General features: G+C 38.4%; 1 protein-coding gene across 5 annotated transcripts in view; it reads right to left on the bottom strand.

Moving 5' to 3' along the window:
- Positions 1–1,001: 1,001 nt before the first annotated feature.
- The window catches only part of CHUK (component of inhibitor of nuclear factor kappa B kinase complex), a 42,705-nt gene continuing 28,606 nt past the window's right edge, over positions 1,002–15,100 (bottom strand). For 2 of the 5 annotated variants that reach the window (XM_030334527.1, XM_030334529.1), the window contains 6 exons: positions 12,862–12,911; positions 5,822–5,918; positions 5,380–5,527; positions 4,695–4,828; positions 2,385–2,484; positions 1,002–1,635 (listed from right to left, as the gene is read on the bottom strand). In XM_030334527.1, coding sequence (XP_030190387.1) covers positions 1,606–1,635; positions 2,385–2,484; positions 4,695–4,828; positions 5,380–5,527; positions 5,822–5,918; positions 12,862–12,911 — 559 coding nt within the window. In that variant the 3' untranslated portion in view covers positions 1,002–1,605. Of the gene's footprint in view, positions 1,636–2,384; positions 2,485–3,635; positions 3,874–4,694; positions 4,829–5,379; positions 5,528–5,821; positions 5,919–12,861; positions 12,912–15,100 lie in introns of those variants that run through there. The other 3 variants (XM_030334528.1, XR_003972844.1, XM_030334530.1) reach the window with 3 other exon arrangements.

Here is a 15,100-nt window from a genome sequence, read left to right as displayed (position 1 = left end):
AGTGGTGACGGGAGAAAAGACTATATTAAAAGAAGCTACCCAATGCTGTTTTTACTATAAGTCCTGTTTAATTCCTAAGGAAAGTACAGTGAGGGCCTGTAATGTTATTCTGTGCTTCAGTTCCACTTCATGGAACCATCACATTCCCAAACCATATTCAAACATTCTGTTGTAATCTGATTATAATGAATAGAGATTCTACAAGTAATTTAAAAATCATTTAATACACAAAGTAGAAAACTATCTAGAATATAAAAGCATTTCACATTTTTTAAAAAACACAAAAGACCTTCTAATTTATTTATTTAACAGATGATAGATGGACAATCCTTTATCTGAAACCCTTAGGGCCCAATGTTTCAGAATTACAAAATTTTCAGATTTTAGAAAAGTAATTCAGTGCATATACCATCCTCCATAAACACCCAGCAGGGTCTGTGGCAGCGCTCCCCCGCCCCCAATAATCAAACATGTTACTATTTCCACAGCAAAATAAATGAATATTCACACTAAATGGGATAAGCAGATTCAATATCAGTTCAGGTTAGATTTGCAAGCAAATGAGTTTTGTTACCAAGCTTATGAAAAATGTTTTCAGAGCTTTATATTTGGAATTACAGATAAGAGAATGTAGATCTTTATACATTTGTAGAACATGAAAAATTCATTAAACAAATGACCCATTTTTTACAAATGAAAAAACAACAGTTTTCAAACATATTATAAATTAACGGCATTTTCTTGATATTATTAAATGTACATCTTAAATACATATACACATAGCACACTTAACAAGATTTATTTGAATCAACTGGTATTAAAGACACAGATGCTGGGGTCCCTGGGTGGCTCAGTCGGTTAGGCATCCAACATCAGCTCAGGCCATGATCTCATGGTTTGTGAGTTCAAGCCCTGCAAAGGGCTCTGTGCTGACAGCTCAGAGCCTGGAGCCTGCTTCAGATTCTGTGTTTCCCTCTCTTTCTGCCCCATCCCCTGCTCATGCTCTGTGTCTCTCTCAAAAATAAACATTAAAAAAAAAGAAAAAAAGGATACTGTCAAATGCGCAGTAAAAATGAAACTATTAAGATTAAGTTAACTCCTTATGATGCCAGGAAGAGCATTTTTTGAATGCAACACAAGGAGGTAGAGTTTAATCTTCATGAAGTACAGTTTTACTTGTGAGCAGTCTCTTCCACAGAAACAAAGGCAAACAACTTTTACCTTGAATGCATGTTAGTCATACACACACACACACACACACACACACACACACACACACACTTTTGGCCTTATGCCCAAAAGTTAAATGACAAAAGATGTTTTTAGTCAGTTAAACGGTTTATCAAATTTGAAAACAAATGGATTGCTGTGCTTAAATAGCTATTGTATTTAAACAAGTCCACTAACGTTTAAGATTCTGTCTCTTCAGAGATTAAAATTACCCAAAGTGAAAATACTGTCCTTGTAAAATCATGCATATTTTCTGATCATAGTCATTTCTTCAATTTGCTGGTGTCTGAAGAATGATTTCATGGGAGAAAAACAAATTTCCAACACGTGCTGCGACAACTTCCATAGGTTTGGGGACAGTGAATAAGTAGCAAGTCATTCTGTTAACCAACTCCAATCAAGATTCTAAAACCAGGCATGAAAAAGTTATAATTAGATGTTGACTATAAGTGGTAGGTTTATGGGTGTTACTTTTTGCAAGTTTTCTGTTTGGACCTGTTATAATAAAAAGTTGAAAAATCAAAAGTATAAGTAAAATTACAAGTTGAGAGTTTAGTTTACCTTCTTTCCTGCTAATTAAAAAAGTATTTCAAAGAGTTTTCATAAGTATTGGAAGTAAATAATTAATAAGAGGATATACAAAGAGTTGACCTTGAGACTAAATGTAGTAAAGTTAATTCAGTAAACATTTTTATTATAGTTTCTCCAAGTTTTAACAAATCAATAATTCACAGTAACCAAATCTTAATATAAATACTTCTATTAATTACAGCTATATTAACATCATTCATTTTGCACACAGTGGTTACTAGATTTGATTTATAGTACAAATCCTGCTCCATCTTATTAGAGAAAATTGAGTGCTGAAGCAAAAAGGTACAAACCATTCAATTTCAGTGGTCACATTGCAAAAAAATGTTCACCCTTCATTTAATTTGACCAAATATGCTACTGTTGAAGATTAGTACTGACACAATGCTAGTATACCCATGAGTAAGAGAAGAGGGATTTGAGGTCAAGGATATTCCTCAAATGCTCTCTTTCTTCAATTCCCCACGCGAATCCCAAATGCCAGATAGGGCTCACATGGAAAGTTTAAAGCTCGCTGCATCCAACAAACCTAAAACACACACCCATATCCATATAAAACTTACCATCATACTACTGCCCTGTTCCTCATTTGCTTCATGAATAATAGTGCTTAAATGGCCAAGACAGTTCAAATTTTCTTCTATCATTTGTGCTACAGTCTCCCTGTATGATGAAAAAACAAAGCCTTTTCAAATTCAAAGGAGCATATGAACTTCCTCTACCTTCTGGTCTTCAGGGTCAGGATGATCACTGGCTTTCCTGCAACCCTGCAACCCAGCACCCCAATGCAGCTGCTTCCTACAGTCTTCAGTCCTATTTGTTAATCCAAGCTGTTGCCTCTGCCCAGCTCTAATGATAAGAAGTCTACTGTACGTCCAATCTGACTTCCCTCTGAAATATAAGTGGTGATTACATACAACCTTCCCCCCCCCCCCCCGCCCTGAAAACAGTAACTAGGGGGTGGGGAGATAACTGCAGCACAGACAGATGAAAAATCTCTTTTTGTTTCTGGAAATTTCGTTTTCCTTACAAGCAGTGAAAACATCAGTATGCCTACTTCAGAAACACAAATGTAGGGGTGAAGATACAAAAGATCAAGGAATGTGAAAACGGTGGTTGGAAACTACAGGTGACAGCAATGAAAAAGAAAACAAGCAAGCTGATTCCTGAGGATAGCAGAACAGTGTCACAGGGGAAAAGCCCAGAACCGACAAGTATCTCTGGAAATTTATATTTGAAGGAAATCCTGATTCTGGTTTCCACCTTGCCCACTTTCGTCTTCTGTATGGCCTCTATCCTCACCTTTTACCAATCCTCAGCCTCTACCTTACTAGAACCAGTTCTAGGCCAAGGATGATAGCCACTATAAGCTTAGAACTAAGTTCTAATTTAGCTCGTGTTCAACAGATGAAAAAACTGAGGCCTACAGATCCCAATCCTTGGTGGTTAAGTACTATGTGTACATTAAAACTGAAATCAATTTTACTTTATAATGTATTCCTACTGGAAAATATATTTAAAACTCCTGTCTGACATGCTTTTGCTAACAACCACAACCTCAAATTAGAAATTACCTATATAGAGGTGACATTTGCAACCATTAGCATCCCCTAACAAACCTAAATGCCTTTAACGAAAGCAAAAAGGTTAGCAATGTATTACATTTTATTTGCTTAAACTCTGTTTAATGGAGTATTTCCTAAAGTCAATCAAATTATAGCCTATGCTGCAGCTGGATGTATTGCATTGGGCCAAATCTCTAATGACCCCCAAGATATACCCTGCAACTTGCTTTCTTTAAAAACATAAAATACCTGGTATCAGCTTTCCTTCCTGCCATGTGCTTTTCTCTCATAAAAGTAGAGTACAGAATGTGCAACTGCATGACCTCCTGAGCAGTGATGTAACATGGCTGCACTTCTGCAAAACTAATTATGGGCAGAGTTTCCAGGTAATGCTGGTGCTGCTGTAGAGGTCTCCATGAGTTGTGAGAAAAGCGACAATACACAAGCTAGCAAAGAGCCACTGGCTCTGGATACGGCACATCTTATGCTGAGAAAAATAACAGAAATGGATAGTCATTCAGCTTTTAGCAGAAGAGCAGGAATTAATAAAAGAAAATACAGGATTTCAAACTTGAGTTCTTATTTGCAAAACTGATTTAAGGCATTGAAAAGTCTGATTTTAGAAATACTAAGTTACAAAACAGAGTAGATTAAACTCAGTAATTCATTAGAGGGGTGGTGATCAAGGACCCGAAAATGATAAATACAAATACAAAAGACCATAATTTCTCAGAGATAAATGGTTAAGGAAGAAATTGTTTGGGTAAAAGAATTCATAAGCCAGTTACAGAGAAAGAACTTAGAACTTGGATTGAGCTCAATAAATAACATTTACTGAGTATTTACTTCCCAAGCTCTTTCATACATCATCTAATTGAATTTTCACAGCAGTTCCCATTTTATAGGTGAGGAAGTGTGCACATTAAAAGAACAAAGTTAATTGGGGCACGTGGGTGGCTCAGTCAGTTGAGCATCCGACTTCGGCTAAGGTCATGATCTCATGATTCACAAGTTCGAGCCCCGCGTCAGGCTCTGTGCTGACAGCTCAGAGCCTGGAGCCTGCTTCAGATTCTGTCTCCCTCTCTCTCTGCCCCTCACCTGCTCATACACTGGCTCTCTCTCAAAAGTAAACATTAAAAAAAAAAAAAAAAAAAGAATCAAGTTAATTGCACAAGGTTATTACAAAGGGATAGTCAAGATTCAACCCTGGTCTATAAGGCACTAAAGATATGCTTTAACCACTACGTTCTCCTGCCTCATTCCTACCACTGCACTTGATAACTATCTATTGTTGCAAAGTGAACCCACCCATCTTGAGGAGTTACCACGCATGACAGGGGATGTTCACGTTCTGCTGAAGTTGGGGGAAGCCATGCTGATGCCTGAGGGGTTACTGCACCTTCTAGACTGGATCCTACAAGGGACCGGGCAGAACTCTGTGTCTGAAGGGGAAAAAAGTAAATAAAAGGATTATAGGCAAGCACCTCCATTGATTCATACAATTTCCTATAATATTCCTAAGATTTACACTTCTACCACTATATGTACAACCAGAGTATTTCTGTACAAAACTATTCCCCACCTTTATATTGACCCCTTTCTTCACTGACTAAAACCAAATGTAGCTACCCCTTCTCATTCCACTTTTAGTTGGAGAAAACAAAAACAAAAACAAAAACCAGTTGAACAAAGGATTACTTTTATTAACTGGTCAGGCACATCTACCCCCAAATTAGGTTGGGATACCCCAGTAGTCTAGGGCTAAAAGGTGTAAATATGAGACTGCAGAGGAGAGAAATAATGAAGGATGATCATGAAATCCCGCATCTGAATTGCCAGTCAGACACCAAGCAAAGAACATGAACATCAACCTAACACAAAATCCACACATGTCTAAAAGGACCCAGATCAGATCATGCTGATAAAAAATCCTTTTTGCAGGGAATACCAGCAAATCAATGTCACGTTAAATAATTCATTAAAAGTTACTTACACAGGCAATTTTAAGGAGATGCCATATTTCTTTCTGCCTCTTTCCCTGCATAAACATGACAGTATTGTCAGCTTCTTTGATGTTACTGAGGGCCATTTCCACCTTGGGCAGTAGATCAATAATCTTCTGCTTACAGCCCAATAACTTGCTGGAGAGATGAAATCACTGTCAGACAATTATACATCCCCTTCCCCCACAAGACACCATACTCCCACACCCAGCTGGGGAAATGAATCACAGTCCGCATCAGATTTTGTGACTGATCTCCAAGCAATACACACAAACAGGACACCTAAATGCACACAGCTATGGTCCAGTTACCCAAGGTATTGCCAGATACCTTCCTGGGTCTAGTGTATTTACCAAAAAGGGATATTACACTTTAAAGGAACATGATACAAGTACCCTGGCTTTTCAGTAGGAAATAAAACAATTTTTCTACCTCAGATGACCAAACAGCTCCTTGAGAACCCGGTCCTGACTCTGAACAGTATGAACAATGATCTTCACCATTTCTGTGCTGTCGCTGTAGGAGTGATCTATAAAAGATCTCAGTCAGTAGGTATAACCTCTCTTCTACATGAACATATCAGCCTCCAAACAAAAAAATCCTAAAAATCTGAAACTAATTTTAATTAACAAGCATCTCTATTTAAATTAAAACTGGATTAAAAATTTAAGATTATAATATATAAATAATTATGTATCTAAACACAAAGTATGTGTATTTGTGTCTGTATAAAGCATATACAGGGGCTCCTGGGTGGCTCAGTCGGTTGAGCATCCAACTTCGGGTCAAATCATGATCTCGTGGCTTGTGAGTTGGAGCCCCGCACAGGGCTGGCTCACTGCTGTCAGCACAGAGCCTGCTTGGGATCCTCTGTCCCCCTCTCTCTCAGCTCCTCCCCATTCACACACTCTCTCTCAAAAATAAAACAAACAAAAAAGCATATATAAATTTATCACTGTATCTTCAACAAACCTTAGTTGTCTGTTTTGAGAAGAATATGTTACTGAGAACAAACTGAGGGGTTGATAGGGAGTGGGAGGGAGGGGAGGGTGGGTGATGGGTATTGAAGAGGGCATCTTTTGGGATGAGCACTGGGTGTTGTATGGAAACCAATTTGACAATAAATTTCATATATTGGAAAAAAAAATAAGAATATGTTTAGTTCCCTTTAACCCATATTAACCCAAACCCCAGACACAAATGCAATTTTCTGGCCAAGAGATCAATTTTTCTTGGATAATTAACATCACTTATTTAGAAACAGCAGGACAATACATCAAACTTCCACTGGTTGAAAAGGAGACCCTTGACCCAACTAGGTTGCTTGGGATTTCATGTTTATCTGTTTACAGCCCATGAAAACTTTGAAAAAAAGCGGACTGACTTAAGCCAAATATGATGCACTAATAAAAGGACCTATAGACGCCTGACAGTTCAGTTTGAGGGTAGTATGACATCTTAAACTGCCAGCTGACAAATGTTCTCAAAGAAAATGGCTGTGTGGACACAGTGAGGTCTACAGTTTATAGGAGATGGTACCCCAATTAAAACAGCAACAACAACAACAACAAAAGCATTAATTGTTATCTTTCAGAAGTGGTATTTAAAGTTTTGAAAAACCGGAAGACTGCTCATAGATCATGCTAGTATTTCCTTGGACAATAATTAATCTCAAATGCAAAAATATTATTTGTTATTACCAACTCAGTTTTCTCATTTAACCCTCACAGGAGTCCTGGGAGATGGCTACTACTGTTACCCACATTTTACTATGAAAGGGGTATCAAAGAAGGTTTTTTAAAAAGTTCAACGTCCTTTGTTATCACTGCAAAGATCTCCCCCATAGCTCAAGTTTATTCCACACACACGTCCCTGTTTGTCTCTCCCTTACCAACAACCAGACACAGGGCTCCAAACAGGCTTCTCTCCCAACAGCACTCCTTCCTAAATCCTGTAGACCAGGACAGCTTCCCCATTGTACTAGCTCTCTTAGATGGTCAGAGACCACAGAACATTAACTTTCTCCAACATACAGAATGAAGAAAGTTGTTTTTTACCATTTTCAGCTGAACTAGAGTCTCAAATCAACTCTAAGCCAGAGAAGACACTAGAGACCATGTATCAAGTATGATTATATAAACCCCAATAAGAGATAAAACTTGTTACAACTAGTTTGTTCTCAAGGTAATGATCAATTCAAAGAAGCAACCTGGATAGCAAGTTTATTTCTGGCTCTATGATACATTAATATGCTGACAGGACTACTGCAAAGTTTTTATAAAAATAATCCAGGGGCGGGTGCCTGAGTAGCTCAGTCGGTTAAGTGTCCACTCTTGATATCAGCTCAGGTCATGATCTCAAAGTTGTGGGATCCAGCCCTACCTCTGGCTCTGTCCCAAGTATGGAGCATGCTTGGGATTCTCTTTCTTTTTCTCTGCCCCTCCCCTGCTCACTTGTACTCTCTCTCTCTCTCTCTCAAAATAAAAACACCCTTAAAAAAAATAAAATCTTTAAAAAAAACAATTCAAACAAATGTTATCACTTACTATGGAAGTTAATTTGAGCCAATGGATGGAATTTTGTATGTCTTTACCTGCAATACCCAATTCATTGGTCAGAAGACTAGAAGTAATGAATATTGATTAAAGGGGGGGAAAAAAGAATTAGACTTATTCTATTGGAAATCTTAAACTTCAATACTTTATTCTAACCACAACTTCCATCACTTAAATCACTTTCTGTCAATACCTTGAACTTTTTTGTCCTCTTCTGAGCAAAATCCTAACCCTGGATCAGTCTAACCATCTGCTCTATCAGTTCCTGCAGCCATACCACTAAACACCAGCAACAAAAATATTATACTACCATCTCCTCTGTGGTCACTATTGATTCACAGGTTTTCACTTCTGCTCTGGATTCTTTTTTTTTTCTGCTCTGCATTCTTGATAAATGTTATGGATCAGCAACATCTCCCATTGCACATACCAGCTTTTAAAAATCATTAACGTAGTCCTTAAATCTATGCCCTCATCACCTCTTCTGTTAACCCCATCACTTCTGTTAAGAGTTAACCCCACTTACTTTAGGATGGGAGGCCACAAGGCAGTAAGACTCTCAACCTTCCAACACCTACACTCACAAAAGTGTGGGTATCCACACTCACCCTAAGTGGTAGCAAGCCTAATTGCTCCCACTATTCTCTGGAGTCAGCCTCTCAAGCTTGTTCAGGGACCAGCCCCTGTTCAGGGGCCCTTTACTAAGAAGTTTGTTTGTTTATTTAACATTTGTTTATTTTGGGGGAAGAAAGAGAGCGTGCGTGCGCCCAAGTGGAGACAGCCAGAAAGAGGGAGACAGAGGATCGGAAGCAGGCTCTGCGCAGTGAGCACAGAGCCCGACTCAGGGCTTGAACTCAAGAACCGTGAAATCATGACCTGAGCCAAAATCAAGCGTCAGCTGCTTAACCAACTGAGCCACCCAGGCACCCCTAAACTAAGAAGTTTAAGTATTTATTTACTTACTTAAGAATAACAACAAACTTGTTACCTATTAACATATTTTTATTAAAAACTATTTTCCAGGGGCGCCTGGGTGGCGCAGTCGGTTGGGCCTCCGACTTCGGCCAGGTCACGATCTCGCGGTCCGTGGGTTCGGGCCCCGCGTCGGGCTCTGGGCTGATGGCTCGGAGCCTGGAGCCTGTTTCCGATTCTGTGTCTCCCTCTCTCTCTGCCCCTCCCCCGTTCATGCTCTGTCTCTCTCTGTCCCAAAAATAAATAAACGTTGAAAAAAAAAAAATTTAAAAAAAAAAATAAAAAATAAAAATAATTAAAAAACAAAAACAAAAACAAAAACTATTTTCCAGGGTGCCTGGGTGGCGCAGTTGGGGCGCCTGGGTGGCGCAGTCGGTTAAGCGTCCAACTTCAGCCAGGTCACGATCTCGCGGTCCGGGAGTTCGAGCCCCGCGTCAGGCTCTGGGCTGATGGCTCAGAGCCTGGAGCCTGTTTCCCATTCTGTGTCTCCCTCTCTCTCTGCCCCTCCCCCGTTCATGCTCTGTCTCTCTCTGTCCCAAAAATAAATAAACGTTGAAAATAAATAAATAAATAAATAAATAAATAAATAAATAAATAAATAAATAAAAACTATTTTCCAAAAACTTTTAGTGAGAAAACTGGCCTTATTTTACCTTTCTGCAAGTTTTTTTAATCTCACCACTCATCTCATCAAAAAAGTTAAAGTATTGAGAAGCTGACAAATTTCAGTTGATGGGTACCAGTTTTCCTAAATTTGAAATTTTGCATGAAATATGGAATTTTATCACAGACAACTAACATTGTTGGCTTTTTCCCTTAAAGTGGTGGTCATGCTTCATTAATTTTTGAGAAAATGCCTGCCACAGTGGCTTTAAGAAAAATATCAGACTTGGGGCGCCTGGGTGGCGCAGTCGGTTAAGCGTCCAACTTCAGCCAGGTCACGATCTCGCGGTCGGTGAGTTCGAGCGCTGCGTCGGGCTCTGGGCTGATGGCTCAGAGCCTGGAGCCTGTTTCCGATTCTGTGTCTCCCTCTCTCTCTGCCCCTCCCCCATTCATGCTCTGTCTCTCTCTGTCCCAAAAATAAATAAAAACGTTGAGAAAAAAAAAAATTTAAAAAAAGAAAAATATCAGACTTTAGTATGTAGCAGAAGCACTTTAGGAGTACTTCCTGTTTCATCACACAGAATATTTAAAAGACATATACCCAAGGGTTGAGATTTAAATAAAATTCTTAGTATTTTATCAAGGACACACTTAAATGAAACTTTTTTTTTTTAAACTATGAATGCATAGTGGTGAAAAGTATAATGACTACCTGCATAGATGGTACTAGTGCCTTGATTAACGCTAAGTAAGGAGTAAACCATTTACCCACCAATGCTTTTGTAGCATCAGTGAAAATGTCAACATAGTGAAAAAGGCAAATAATGTCTTAGTGTTATGAATCTAGTTTTGACCTCATTGACTCCCTGAAAAGGTTTCAGGAGTCCTCAGTGGTTCATGAACCAGACATTGAGAACTGCTGGTCTAGACTGACTGGCTTCTCTATTTCTTCCTGTCTCATTCCTTCCTCACCCTTCTATAATCAGATTTCTGTTCCCAAAAGGCCATATTTTGTCAAGATCAACAATGATATCCAAACTGGTAAGCTGAACGAATATATTCATCATCATTTTTATTACCCACACCCTCTGTAGTATTTCACCCTACTGAACACTTTCTTTTTGAAACTCTCTCTGTCCTGTTCCTATCATATCATTCCTCCTACATATTCTGGTCATTTCTCAGTCACCTTTGGAGGCTCTTCTCCTTTTAGCCATTTCTTGAATGTTGGTATTCCCTGGGATTCCATCCTTGAGGATACTCAACTTACTTTTTCAGGATAATTACTCTACTCCTATGGCTGATTACTCTTAAATGGCTACATATCTATCCCCAACTTGTTTACTAAATTCATATACATATATATGGGTGTGTGTGTATGTGTATTTATATATACATACCTACATATATATATATTTAATACTGTGTATTAGACATCTCTACTTGAATATCCAACTGACACCCTAACATCAACATGTACAAAAATGAATTCATCTTCTTTTCCCATCAAGACCATCATCCATTCTATACTTCCCATTATAGCAAGTGGTCCTGCTGACCATGTACCTAGCTGCCATAGAATCTTGAGAGGCATCATGACTCCCTACTCCAGCTCCAGCCACCCATATTCAATCCATCACCCAACACTATCAGTTCTACCTCCTAAATGTCTCTCTTGCCCTTACCCTCCTCTCACCCAGCCTCTACAGCTCAGGCTCTCTACCTTAGCTCATGGCCCACTCTATACTGAGTTATGATTATTTCAATAGCCTCATAACCAATGCTGGTCTCCAGTGTAGACACATTTTAATCCATTATGTGAAATACTACCAGAGCAGTATTTCCAAAATGCTTCTGATCATGCCATTCTCCTACTATAAAACTTTTTAAGGTTTCTCTTTGCCATCACGATGAAATCCAAACTCATTACCATAACATACCAGATCCTTTATGATCTAGCCACATCTGATTCAGCCTTTCTCTCCTGAAACTCTACAATCCAGCCACTGCATTTCTTCAAACATGCTAAGTATTACACGTACATGTCTTTATTGATTATATTTGTATATACAAGAGTCCATCTCCTTTCACTTAGCTATCGCTACTTATCCTTTAAGGCTCATCTCAGATGTCATCTCCTACAGGAAACCACCTGTAACTACCCTTGACCCCCAGGCAGGGTTAGGTATGTATCTTATATATACCTCAAAAATGTCTGTAGAAATAAACTGAACAAATTCCAAACCACTAAAAACCAATGTAAAGGACATCATGTTATTTGTTAAAATAGAATTTCATATGTATATTAATTTGCATGTTTATAAATTTTAAAGTATAAAACATATCTTTTATTTTACTTATATATTTGTAATTTAGGTATATGTAGCGAATTAGGGCACAGGATTCACCTTTTCAGTTCTTGTAGATACATACTTTATACTTTCCAAGGCATTATCATAAACAGTCTCTCAAACATATCACTATACACATTCACTGAGTTAGGAAAGCTAGGTTTCAACCCCATTTTGTAGAAGAGGAATATGAGACACAAGAAAATTAGGTATGTCGTCAGTAAAGTGCCCAATCTGGAATTCAAGCCTTCCAGTTATCACTCCAATGCTCTTGCCAATAGATCATGCTCTGTATTCAGCAGCTGTTCAACACGAATTGTTTTGCCAGTGTAATAAGCAGTAGTGAGATGCAGATGAAGGCATCATTTTCAAGGTATACCTACTTTGGCCTAGCACATGGGCCTTCTGCTGATCATTTCACACCTGAACCCGCCATATCAAATTCTTTCCAACCTCTCTAATCTTAAGCAGCACTTATTTTTTCCATCTTTCCACACATTTTCTTGCTTCCTTTTACCCTTCTTTGAGTTCCTTTTTTTCTTTCATTCCTTCCTTTCACTTCCCTTTAAAAATTTTTGTTTTCCTTCTTGCTTTGCCTTCCTAATCCCTTAAATCCCATATGCTATACCATAAAGATATCTATAGCAATACCAAAACTAGAATTTATCCTGCAGCTTGTTTAAAATTCAATCCCCCGGGGCGCCTGGGTGGCGCAGTCGGTTAAGCGTCCGACTTCAGCCAGGTCACGATCTCGCGGTCCGTGAGTTCGAGCCCCGCGTCAGGCTCTGGGCTGACAGCTCGGAGCCTGGAGCCTGTTTCCGATTCTGTGTCTCCCTCTCTCTCTGCCCCTCCCCCGTTCATGCTCTGTCTCTCTCTGTCCCAAAAATAAATAAAAACGGAGAAAAAAAAAATTTAAAATCCAATCCCCTGGATTTGTTAAGTTTATACTGGTTTCCTAAAATGCCTGTGTACAGTGATAAAAGTGTCTTACCTGAAGGTCTGTGCTTTAACTGCTTATACAGATCAATGGCACGCTGTTCCCTAGGAAAGAGAAACCAATAAGCAACCTTATTGATAAGAATGTGGTAACTGCAGGAGACTTAAATACTCCATTTACAACAATGGACAGAACATCTAGACAGAGAATAAATAAAGAAACAAGGGCCCTGAATGATATATTGGATCAGATGGACTTGATAGATATATTTAGAACTCTGCATCCCAAAGCAACAGAATATACTTTCTTCTCAAGGCACATGGAACATTCTCCAAGACAGATCACATACTGGATCACAAAACAGCCCTTCATAAGTATAAAAGAATTGAGATCATACCATGCACATTTTCAGACCACAATGCTATGAAACTTGAAACCAACCATAGGACAAAGTCTGGAAAACCTCCAAAAGCATGCAGGTTAAAGAACATCCTACTAAAGAATGAATGGGTCAACCAGGCAATTAGAGAAGAAATTAAAAAATATATGGAAACAAATGAAAACGAAAATACAATAATCCATATGCTTTGGGATGCAGTGAAGGCAGTCCTGAGAGGAAAATACATTGCAATCCAGGCCTATCTCAAGAAACAAGAAAAATCCCAAATATAAAATCTAACAGCACACCTAAAGGAAATAGAAGCAGAACAGCAAAGACAGCCTAAATCCAGCAGAAGAAGAGAAATAATAAAGATCAGAGCAGAAATAAACAATATAGAATCTAAAAAAACAGTAGAGCAGATCAATGAAACCAAGAGTTGGTTTTTTAAAAAAATAAAATTGATAAACCTCTAGCCAGGCTTCTCAAAAAGTAAAGGGAGAGGACCCAAATAGATAAAAATCATGAATGAAAATGGAATTATTACAACCAATTCCTCAGAAATACAAGCAATTATCAGGGAATACTATGAAAAATTATATGCCAACAAACTGGACAACCTGGAAGAAATGGACAAATTCCTAAGCACCCACACACTTCCAAAACTCAAACAGGAAGAAACAGAAAATTTGAACAGGCCTATAACCAGTGAAGAAATTGAATCAGTTATCAAAAGTCTCCCAACAAATAAGAGTCCAGGACCAGATGGCTTCCCTGGGGAATTCTGCCAGACATTTAAAGCAGAGATAATAGCTATCCTTCTCAAGCTGTTCCAAAAAATAGAAAGGGAAGGAAAACTTCCAGACTTATTCTATGAAGCCAGCTTACTTTGATTCCCAAACCAGACAGAGACCCAGCAAAAAAAGAGAACTACAGGCCAATATCTCTGATGAATATGGATGCAAAAATGGTCAACAAGATACTAGCAAATTGAATTCAACAGCATATAAAAAAAAATTATCCACCATGATCAAGTGGGATTCATTCCTGGGCTGCAGAGCTGGTTCAATATTCACAAATCACTCAATGTGATACATCACATTAATAAAAGAAAAGATAAGAACCATATGATCCTGTCAATCGATGCAGAAAAAGCATTTGACAAAATTCAGCATCCTTTCTTAATAAAAACCCTTGACAAAGTCGGGATAGAAGGAACATACTTAAACATAAAAGCCATTTATGAAAAGCCCACAGCTAATATCATCTTCAACGGGGAAAAACTGAGAGCTTTCCCCCTGAGATCAGGAACATGACAGGAATGCACTCTCACCGCTGTTGTTTAACATAGTGTTGGAAGTTCTAGCATCAGCAATCAGACAACAAAATGAAATCAAAGGCGTCAAAATCGGCAAAGATGAGGTCAAACTTTCGCTTTTTGCATATGACATGATACTATACATGGAAAACCCAACAGACTCCACAAAAAGTCTGCTAGAACTGATACATGAATTCAGCAAAGACGCGGGATACAAAATTAATGTACAGAAATCAGTTGAATTCTTATACACTAATAATGAAACAACAGAAAGACAAATAAAGAAACTGATCCCATTCACAATTGCACCAAGAATCATAAAATACCTAGGAATAAACCTAACCAAAGATGTAAAAGATCTGTATGCTGAAAAGCATAGAAAGCTTTTGAAGGAAACTGAAGAAGATACAAAAAAATGGAAAAACATTCCGTGCTCATGGATTAGAAGAATAAATATTGTTAAAATGTCAATACTACCCAAAGCAATCTACACATTCAATGCAATCCCAGTCAAAATTGCACCAGCATTCTTCTCAAAGCTAGAACAAGTAATCCTAAAATTTGTATGGAACCACAAAAGACCCTGAATAGCCAAA

The sequence above is a fragment of the Lynx canadensis genome, chromosome D2 (genome assembly GCF_007474595.2).
Source record: "Lynx canadensis isolate LIC74 chromosome D2, mLynCan4.pri.v2, whole genome shotgun sequence".
In the NCBI taxonomy this organism is placed as follows: Eukaryota; Metazoa; Chordata; class Mammalia; order Carnivora; family Felidae; genus Lynx; species Lynx canadensis.
Note: the sequence above shows the minus strand (reverse complement) of the source record. Positions and strands in the feature narration are given on the sequence as shown.